The following is a 10,425-nucleotide window of genomic DNA, read 5'->3' on the forward strand; positions in this document are numbered from 1 at the left end:
GACCTCCTCAACCCCCTGGAGGCTATCCTGACTAGAAAGAAGTGGGGGCATGGCTAAGGCTTGTCTCTTGTCCACCTTTCCCAGCTCAGTTCAAGGAGCACAAAAGTCCAGCCAGTTCCTTAGTGCCCCCTGCCCATACCCTACCTTGGTTTCTTTACTCTCATTCCTATCCGCCTCTGGGTCCCTAGCCCTCTTGGTTAATCAACATGTTATTCTCATTTGTCCCTGGGTCTAGAAGGATATTTGAGCCCTGGCTATGTGTGTACAAGGTCACAGCTGTGTTCCATAACCCTTCGTAACCCACAGTCCCCAGACCTTCCCACTGGGAAGGCTATACTGGTCAGAGGGAGAATAGGGTAGCAGTTGGAAGCACTGAGTCTGGAGACTGGCTACCTGGAGCTCTGCAATCCTGGGCAAGTTACTTAGTGTCTCTGTGCCTCAGTTCCACTACAATAATGGTGCTTGCTGTAAGGATTATATAGTTAGTACTTAGGACAAATGGTAAGCATCTGTGTGAATTATCATTATGGTATAATTTCCCATGTTGTCCATCCTATTTCCCCTCCTTTTAATTAGCCAGTCTGGGAGAAAGGTGGGGTGGGGGAGGAAAAAGGGAGAGCAGCTATACTGAAAATAATGATTCATCAGGTCTGGGTCCCCTGGTCACAAGGAAGACTGGAAAGAGGACTGAGCTCTTTCTTTGTGTCTTTTGGCCCAACAGCTGGCCGAGAGGATGGGGAGACGGGGAGGGCTGGGGCAGCAGGTCAGACAGCCAGAGTTGAGAGGTTTCCTGCTGGGAAGGACTGCTGACAGGTATGCTAAGAGTGAAGTGGAAGACTGCCTTCTCTGCCCCCTCCCCCAAGTAGGGGTGAGTAGCCTGGGTCCTGTCTGCCACCAGCTTGGGGAACTTGACCTCAGGAAGGAAGCTGCTCACCGCCCCCTCCCTTCCCTTCCTAGTGCTGAAAGCAGCCTCAGGCCTGAGCCTCTCCAGACCTCTCCCAGTCCAGCCCCCTGCCTGGCCCCCACCCCTCCCCCATCAGCTACCCAGCCTCACTGGCTCTCCTGGAGGTCCTCCTGCCCAGCTCTCTTCTAGCTCCTCCTCTGTGAGGGGCTCCCCTTTGAATCTCCACCTCTCTGTGCCACCCCCCACACCATCGCCCTGTTGCCCACCGCCTGGGGCTCTTATGCTAGGCAGGGGTCAGGGACAGGGAAAGGATAAACCTTATCCACCATCCTTTTGTGGAAGTGCCATCCACAGAGTGAGGGGCAGAAACTAGCCCTGTAGTTCAAATGCCTACCTACTTCCTACCCCAGGCAATCCTCGAAGGCCTAACTCTGCTTCCTCTCTGTCCCCTTCTAAGAGGGCTCAGTGCCAGGAAAGAAGGTCTTCCTAATGGCCACATATCCCACGAGCAGGGAAGAAACAGAGACCAGAGAGTGAGAGAGGAGTCAGAAGGGCAGGCCCAGGGCTCTGCTTGATTTTTCTCTGTCTCTGTGAGGGAGGGAGGGAGGGATATTGTCTCCTGATTGTCCTCAGCTTGTGGCATCACCTTTGGTTCTTTCTACTTTGTCCTGCCTCCCCAGACATAGATGAATGCCGCTTGAACAATGGGGGCTGTGACCACATTTGCCGCAACACAGTGGGCAGCTTTGAATGCAGCTGCAAAAAGGGCTATAAGCTTCTCATCAACGAGAGAAACTGCCAGGGTGAGCAGACTTGGGCCAACGGGAAAGCCTTAGGAGAGGTTCTGGGGCTAGGACTGCTTCAAGGAGGCCAGAGGGCCAGAGTTTGAGAAAGTCAGTGGACACTGCAGAGAGTCTCCATGGGCAGTGTCATGCTGCAAACCAGCAAATGTACCCCTTCCTCTCGAATGACCAGCTCTACCTTGCTTTTGGCAAGGAGGGGGGATGGATTTCACCCCCATTCAAATCCTTGGCATGATCCAACCTGCCTAACCACATGTGGTGGCCCTGATCCACAGACACCAGATCTCACAGTTCCAGACTCCAAAGACTACAAGTAGAGGGGGTACGGGGGATGGGTAGGCATTGCTAAATCGTTGATGCAAGGGCTGGGCCACGAGGGAAGGCCAAGGTCCCTTGCTTGGGTACTTCGCCTGAGGAAGGGGCTGCAGGGTCAAGTGCCTCAAGAAAGATTCAGTGTCTTGAATCCTTATTCTTCCAGATATAGACGAGTGTTCCTTTGATCGAACCTGTGACCACATATGTGTCAACACACCGGGAAGCTTCCAGTGCCTCTGCCATCATGGCTACCTGCTGTATGGTGTCACCCACTGTGGGGGTAAGCCCCCAAATTTAGACCCTCAGCCACCTAGCCCCTCTCACCTCCACACCCTCAGTTGAATGAGTTCCTTGTTGGCTTGTGGCTATGGGTAATCCCTAGGTGCATGTGCCATGTCTGCATCCATCATAGTAAATGGAAGAAATTAAGACTAGGAGGGGCGCCTGGGTGGCTCAGTCAGTTAAGTGTCCGACTTTGGCTCAGGTCATGAACTCGTGGTTCGTGGATTTGAGCCTCGCATCTCTGCCCCTCCCCCACTTGTGCTCTGTCTCTTGCTGTCTCAAAAATAAATATATAAACAAACAAAAAAGACAACTAGGAGACTGAGAGATCTGGGAACAGCATCCTGCCTCCAAAATTTCTATCTCCCATCCCATCGCTGCTTCTTGACTCCCACTCCCATCCTGAACTCTCAAATTACAGCCCCAGTGGCAGGAAGGAATGAATGAAAGGCTTTACAAAGCTTGTCAGCTTGGCCCCTTCTCAGTCCTTCTTTAACTGGACACAGAGATAGGGAAGGAGGTGCTAGGTTTGAGCTTTTCTCAAGCCAGTAGCCATCTTGGAGTGCCTGGAACTCTCACCAAAGGTCCTCGGTCACTGCCCACTCCCTGGCTCCTACTTTTCCCTGACCGTTACTGGTGTCTCCTTCCTCCGTCCTCCAGATGTGGACGAGTGCAGCATCAACCGGGGAGGCTGCCGCTTTGGCTGCATCAACACTCCCGGCAGCTACCAGTGTACCTGCCCCGCAGGCCAGGGCCGGCTGCACTGGAATGGCAAAGATTGCACAGGTGGGCAGCACCCTCTGCTGGCCAGAGCTGGCACTGCATCTTTGGGGGGTGGGAATTGGGGTCCTGGAGAGTGGGGCGTTCCATGCAGAGGAAGGCATGAGGCAGTAGGGGAGTAGAATAGCCATTTGGGTTAGTGACATGAAGTTTCTGATGAAGAATCCCTCAACAGTCTCTCTTTACAATTACAGTTCTGCATGAGCTAATTCTCTTCCTCCAAATTAGCCAACTGTGGAGGAGGGTGGGAGAGGAAGACCCTCTTCTCCTCAGGTCTCTCTCCCCTCCCTAGAGCCAGTCAAATGTCAGAGCAGTCCTGGTGCCTCAAAAGCCACACTCAGCTGCAACCGGTCTGGCAAGAAGGACACCTGTGCCCTGACCTGTCCCTCCCGGGCCCGGTTTTTGCCAGGTACACAGAGGTGGTTGCTGGAGGGCTGGCAGGGAGGAAAGCCTACTGTGCAGGTAGCTCTTCTGCTTCCCTTGATTACTCCAACAAGTAGGCATTGGGGGGAGAGGGGGAGAGCAGGTCAGAGCTGTGACAGCCCCCTTCTCTCAGAGTCTGAGAATGGCTTCACGGTGAGCTGTGGCACCCCCAGCCCGAGGGCCCCTCCAGCCCGAGCTGGCCACACCGGGAACAGCACAAACTCCAACCACTGCCATGGTGAGCAACAGCCCAGAGGCCTTGTTCCCACTTTATTCTCTTGCTTATTAGCCCCAATTTCTCTTCATTAACTCTCCTGTTCTTACTTTTTCCTGGATCCCCTTCCTTGCTCTGTCATTCTCCAGCCCTTTTGCCTTGCTCCCTCTGCCCCCAACATCTGAGTCCCCTGGCTCTCATTATCCTTCTCCAGCCAAGCCCCTGACGTATTGCCCAGCTTTTCAATAACCTTCCATAGCAGTACCCCCTGCCTCCCCGGGCCCCTCAGGCTGTGCTGAGCTTCTGCCATCCTTCTAGAGGCTGCAGTGCTGTCGGTTAAACAGCGGGCCTCCTTCAAGATCAAGGATGCCAAATGCCGTTTGCACCTGCGAAACAAAGGCAAAATGGAGGAGGCCAGCAGAATCCTGGGGCCAGGTCTGGACTGGGGACCCCACTCCAATGGGTTGTCTGGCCACCACACCCCTTCCACCCCTCAGCTCCTCTGTGAGATCTCCAAAAATCCAGTGGCATCCTGAACTCTGGACAGAGCAGGGGAAGAAGGACATGTAGGCATAGGGCCCAAGGAAGAAGTCCCAGGATATCCCTCCACCAAATAATAGGTATCCTACGTTAGAAGTGAACTGAGATAGTTGCGGAGATCTGGTGAGGAATGCCTGGGCTAGGGTGGGAAAGTGAAAGCTGGGAATGAGAACGTTCTCTGTCCCCAGGGGATGCCCCTGGGGTTGACAAGGCCTCTCCCCCAGGTGGTGCCCCCTGCTCTGACTGCCAGGTCACCTTCATCCACCTCAAGTGTGACTCCTCTCGGAAGGGCAAGGGCCGGCGGGCCCGGACCCCTCCAGGAAAGGAAGTCACTCGGCTCACCCTGGAACTGGAGGCAGAGGTCAGAGCCGAAGAAACCACAGGTGGGACTGGGGGCACTGCAGGGAAGAGGGTGGAAAGCAAGGGGTCAGAGGTGGGGAAACCACAAGTCTCAGCAGTAAAGGGGAAGAGGCAGAGCCTGTACTAAGGGCAGACAGTGTCTAACAGCAAGCCCAGGAGCCAGTCTCTCTTACCACACCCCTCCTGGCTTCGCTCCCTGCCCTTCTGCTCAGAGCCACTTTCTCTTCCTTCGCTGACTCATACCATCATCTACCACCAGCTGCCTGTGGACTGCCCTGCCTCCGACAGCGAATGGAACGGCGGCTGAAAGGGTCCCTGAAGATGCTTAGAAAGTCCATCAACCAGGACCGCTTCCTGCTGCGCCTAGCAGGCCTTGATTATGAACTGGCCCACAAGCCAGGCCCAGGAGCTGGGGAGCGAGCTGAGCTGCCGGAGGCCTGTAGGCCTGGGCAGCACCGTGCAGGGGCTAAGTGTGGTAAGGGAGCTTGCTGGGGAGCTGGGGAGCAGGGAAGGCCCACCTTGGGCCTGACTCAGAGCAGGACACTTTATGGTCTCAGTTGTTCCTCAAATTGTGAGGCAGCCAAGACCCTCCTATCATCCTCCTCTCCCTGGTCCCAGGCTGAAATCTAGAGGGATATCATGTCCAGAGCGGCCATCAACCCTCCTTTACATGGCATTGGCCCCTGATCTTCCCAAGCAGGATTCTGTCTATTTCCAGACAAAGAGATTCTCCTTGAATCTAGGGGAACGGGAATGGGATCCCAGGCCTGGGTGGCGGGAGATAGGGGGGTGGGTGGCTAGCACGGCCGACTCTCCCTCAGTCAGCTGCCCGCAGGGAACGTATTACCACGGCCAGACGGAGCAGTGTGTGCCATGCCCAGCGGGCACCTTCCAGGAGAGAGAAGGGCAGCTCTCCTGCGACCTTTGCCCTGGGAGTGATGCCCACGGGCCTCTTGGAGCCACCAACGTCTCCACATGTGCAGGTGCCAGGGGAACAAACAATATAGAGTGGGGTAGGGTGGGCACTAGGACGCCCACGGGCATGGGATTTCCCAAGGGCAGGCCCAGGCTCCAGACCACTCTCCCAGTCAACATCCTGTTTGTGTGCCTCTGTCCCCTGAGACTGGGTGACCCCGGGGGGATGAGTAGGACCATCCCCATCAGAGTTGGGCCCTTGATTCATTACAGGTCAGTGCTCGCCTGGCCAATACTCTGTTGATGGGTTCAAGCCCTGCCAGCCATGTCCACGCGGCACGTACCAACCTGAAGCAGGACGGACCTTGTGCTTCCCTTGTGGTGGGGGCCTCACCACCAAGCATGAGGGGGCCATTTCCTTCCAAGACTGTGACACCAAAGGTGAATGGGCTACGCACTGGGGGACTCACCAACTTGAACTACTTACAAAAAGACTCTCCAAGTCCTCAGAGTAGACCTGAGTATGCTGGCACACCATCTTCCCCAAACTAGGAGGGCCCAGCTGCCAGACCAACCAGACCATCCTGCTCATAGGATGCATCCTGACCCTCTACCAGTCCTGAGTCTAGGAATTAGGGAATAAATAACAGTCTCACTCAAATCTCTGCTTTGGAGAACTGGTGGCACATTCCCCTCAGTACTACCAATGAGTTTCTAGAAGTTTGGCACTACACTCAGTGCCTGAAAAATAAGGATTGGCATGGTAGCCAACACTCTGTCAAGCTGGTTTTTCCTTAGGCCTCAGTTCTGGCATGAGAGGAAAGGTGGGGACTCTGGAACCAACTCTGGTGTCTTCAGTCCCGTGTCCTGCTCATCCCATGCCCCAGAACGCCCACTTGCATACCATCTTAACTCCTGCCTTTCCCCCTTGCCTGCAGTCCAGTGCTCCCCTGGTCACTACTACAACACCACCATCCATCGCTGTATCCGCTGTGCTATGGGCTCCTATCAGCCTGACTTCCGTCAGAACTTCTGCACCCGCTGTCCAGGAAACACAAGCACTGACTTTGATGGCTCCACCAGTGTGGCCCAGTGCAAGAGTACGTGGCAGGCCAAGCTGTGGAAAAAGGGGTAGAGAGGCCTGGGAACAGCGGGCATGGGAAGGGGTGAGGGTGGGGCAAGTAAACCAACAGGGAGCAAGGCTAGAGAATGGACGGGCAGAAAAGTCCCGCCCTCCATCTCTCCCAACCCACTCAATCTTAAGACCGCTTGTTGGGTTGGGCCTCATGGCACCCTCTCCCCGGAGATAGTAACAAGGAGACAGAGAGAGGTGAAGTGAGATGAGAAGGTACCAAAAGGGCAGGAAGGAAGGTGGACCTGAGAACAGATGATGAAACAGGAAGGTGGCTGCCTACAGTGTCTGGTTTCCACTTCAAAATGCTTCAACACCCCTAACCCACACCCCACTGACTTCCCTTCTCTTTCTTGCTCTGTCCACCTGGGCTTGGTTACAGATCGCCAGTGTGGTGGGGAGCTGGGTGAGTTCACTGGCTATATCGAGTCCCCCAACTACCCAGGCAACTACCCAGCCGGCGTGGAATGCGTCTGGAACATCAACCCCCCACCCAAGCGCAAGATCCTTATCGTGGTACCCGAGATCTTCCTGCCATCTGAGGATGAGTGTGGGGACGTCCTCGTCATGAGAAAGAACTGTGGGTGGCTGCAGAGCTGGGCCAGGGAAGGGCAGTTCAAATCTGGTTGGGAGGGAGGGACAGAGAGAAAGAAACTGGAACAGGAAGAACGAGGACAGTGAGAAGGGAGGACCTGGAAGGAGAAGCTAACAAAGGAAAACAGCAATGAATGTGCTCTATGATTAGTGGAGAGCAGAGTTAAGAATGCCAGCATTGGGACTAGAACGCCAAAAGTGTTACATGTGTCACTTTCCTATTCTAGCATTTTGGCCATTCCATTCATTAAATGTCAAAATTCTTACACTCTGTGAGTGCCTGGCTGTCAGAGAGGAGTTGTGGAACAAGTGGAGGGCAGTGGGAGAGGACATGTGTATGTTGGGGGTGGGGGAGGCACATGCATGGGGGAGAGCCTCCGTCGGCATGACTCCTTCCCCGCCTCAGCCCTCCTCCAGGAGGGCTCAGCTAGCCTGCTCTGCTGTTCTGACCTGCTACTTGCCTCCCCAGCCTCCCCATCCTCCATTACCACCTATGAGACCTGCCAGACCTATGAGCGCCCCATTGCCTTCACGGCCCGCTCCAGGAAGCTCTGGATCAACTTTAAGACGAGTGAGGCCAACAGTGCTCGTGGCTTCCAGATCCCCTATGTCACCTATGATGGTGAGCAAGAGCAGGGATGCCAGGGAGGTGGGTGAGAAAGGGGAGGCTCATGAGTCTTGGGAGGGAGCAGGAATTGTTTCTACCCTAAACCCCTCCTCTTGGTTGATTTTGCAGAGGACTATGAGCAGCTAGTAGAAGACATTGTTCGAGATGGCCGGCTCTATGCATCTGAAAACCACCAGGAGATTTTAAAGGCAAGTGAATAATCACAAAAACAGCCAGCATTTAATGAACATATAGACAATGTGCAGGCAGTATGCTAAGTGCTTACAGGAGTATTCTCATTTGATAGATACAAGAGCTCTATGAAATAGGTACTTTCCTCATTCCCACTTTACAGATAAGAAAACTGAGGCACAGAGAGTTACAGAGCTTTCCCAGTGAGTTCAAGCCCATCTAACTGCATTATCTTACACTGTCGGGGAAGAGAAGGGGAAGATGAGGAGTGAAATGTCCCCTACTTCTTTCACCAAGAAATATAGGGAAAATGAGGTATAGAAAGATGCTTCTGCTTAAGTCCCTTCCTTCCCTTCCTCCCTCCTCGGTCCCCACATAAAAGAAGCAGATCTAGCACAGTGTTTCTCAGAGTTCACTCAGTACAACCTGTCACAAAGGAAAAGAAATGAAGAATGAACTAGACACCTAGGTCTGTAGATCCCAGTTTGAGAAAATTGTACTTAGGAAACTACCGTCCTAGCCACAGTATTACCCTTCATAAATGACCAATGAAACGTTTTATCTTTATGAGTAATAAAGTCATTTTTATACTATCATCAAAATAAGAGACACAATGACAAAAAAATTCCTAGAACTTGCAGGCTACAAAGAAAATAATTTCAGCAATGCTTTTTTTTTTTTAATTTTTTAATGTTTATTTTTGAGAGAGAAAGACCCAGAGTGTGAGTGGGTGAGGGGCAGAGAGTGAGGGAGACACAGAATCTGAAGCAGGCTCCAGGCTCTGAATTGTCAGCACAGAGCCTGACGTGGGGCTCGAACTCACAAACTGTGAGATCATGACCTGAGCTGAAGCCGGATGCTTAACCAACTGAGCCAGCCAGGCGCCCCTCAGCAATGCTTTTCAAACATTTTTTAAAGCATCTGAACTGTTACTTCACATGTGCTGTGGAACTCCAGTGCATAAAGTAGTGGAGTTGTTTTGACTGAAGTGGGGATGGGAGGCTGGAACCCCACATATTTTAAAAATTAGAATACTAGCCTAGAAGCCAGAAGATCTGAGTCTCAGTGCCCAGTGCCTGGCATGTAGGAGGCTCTCCACACATCACGTTGCTGTTTTAGATGGAATGGTCAGGAAAGGCCTCTGAGAAGAGACCTGCATGAGGTAAAGGGCTACGTAGTAGAAGATCAGGAAGGAGCATGGAGCAGTGTGGCATGCCCAAGAACCTTGAGAAGAACAGTGTAACTCAGCAGAGTAAGAAAGTCAGAGCGGCACTGAGGACGGAGAGCTGGGTACAGATCATGTTCAGCCTACAGACCATGCAAGGGACTTGGCTTTACTGAGTGAAAACAGAAACCAGAGAAGTATTTTGAACAGAGAAAGGATATGTTCTAATTAAAAGCCAAAAAAGTCACCCTGGCTGCCGTGGGGGTGAACAGTCTATAGAGGGACAACGGTAGGTAGAAGCATGGAAACCAGTTAGGAGGCTGCTTGCCATTGTCCAAGTGAGAGAGGACATACCTTAGACAGGGTGGTAGCTATGGAGACTGTGAGAAATGGTCAGACCTCAGATATATTTTATAGGTAGAATAAACAGGATTTGCTGTGTTTGTGGGCAAGAGCGAGGAGTCCAGGGTGACCCCAGGGACTGGGACCTGAGCGATGGAAGGGCGGAGTTGCCAGTGACTAGGGGTGTAGGATTCTACAGGAGGAGCAGATGGTGGGGATGGAGATCCAGAGTTCACCTCTGCGTATGCCTGTTTAGCATCAAGAGGGGATGCTTCTGAGCTGAGGCTGGTGTTCCTCTTTCCCACTCCACAATGCTGAGGCTGACGTTGCCGCCTGCCATCCTCTGCAGGACAAGAAGCTCATCAAGGCCTTCTTCGAGGTGCTGGCCCACCCCCAGAACTACTTCAAGTATACTGAGAAACACAAGGAGATGCTGCCAAAGTCCTTCATCAAGCTACTCCGCTCCAAAGTTTCCAGCTTTCTGAGGCCCTACAAATAGTGGCCCTAGGCCCAAGACCCAGGTTTTAAAGCCCCCAGACTCCTTAGCCCTCAGAGCCGGCAGCCCCCACCCTCAGATGAGGAATTCTCTCCTCTCTTTCTTCTTGGAGGAAAAAAAAAATCACTATAGACCAAGCAATCTCCCTTGCTGTCCCTCTAGCTACCTTTCCCTGTCTCTCTCTGCTTCTCTTTTTCTCTCTCTCTCTTTACTGTATTCCCTTTTCCTACATGCCCCCTGGAAAAGCCATTAAGAGCTGGCTCTATTCCCCCTGAGGGGTGAAAGAACAGTGCCCCTTCCTAGCCACACTGCCCATTTTACCCGCTCACATCCCAGGCCCCATCGGCTTGGAAGGGTGCTC

At 53.0% G+C, this 10,425-nt stretch overlaps 1 protein-coding gene across 2 annotated transcripts in view; it reads left to right on the forward strand.

Moving 5' to 3' along the window:
• Positions 1-10,171, forward strand: part of SCUBE3 (signal peptide, CUB domain and EGF like domain containing 3) — a 33,726-nt gene extending 23,555 nt beyond the window's left edge. For both annotated transcript variants that reach the window (XM_029944233.1, XM_029944234.1), the window contains exons 8-22: positions 1,585-1,707; positions 2,186-2,302; positions 2,965-3,090; positions 3,377-3,493; positions 3,641-3,745; positions 4,040-4,156; positions 4,486-4,644; positions 4,881-5,096; positions 5,443-5,604; positions 5,810-5,977; positions 6,475-6,636; positions 7,051-7,248; positions 7,732-7,884; positions 7,999-8,078; positions 9,918-10,171. In XM_029944233.1, coding sequence (XP_029800093.1) covers positions 1,585-1,707; positions 2,186-2,302; positions 2,965-3,090; positions 3,377-3,493; positions 3,641-3,745; positions 4,040-4,156; positions 4,486-4,644; positions 4,881-5,096; positions 5,443-5,604; positions 5,810-5,977; positions 6,475-6,636; positions 7,051-7,248; positions 7,732-7,884; positions 7,999-8,078; positions 9,918-10,067 — 2,153 coding nt within the window. In that variant the 3' untranslated portion in view covers positions 10,068-10,171. The remainder of the gene's footprint in view (positions 1-1,584; positions 1,708-2,185; positions 2,303-2,964; positions 3,091-3,376; positions 3,494-3,640; positions 3,746-4,039; positions 4,157-4,485; positions 4,645-4,880; positions 5,097-5,442; positions 5,605-5,809; positions 5,978-6,474; positions 6,637-7,050; positions 7,249-7,731; positions 7,885-7,998; positions 8,079-9,917) is intronic.
• The last annotated feature ends 254 nt before the right edge of the window (positions 10,172-10,425 follow it).

This window comes from Suricata suricatta, chromosome 7 (assembly GCF_006229205.1).
Source record: "Suricata suricatta isolate VVHF042 chromosome 7, meerkat_22Aug2017_6uvM2_HiC, whole genome shotgun sequence".
Lineage (NCBI taxonomy): Eukaryota > Metazoa > Chordata > Mammalia > Carnivora > Herpestidae > Suricata > Suricata suricatta.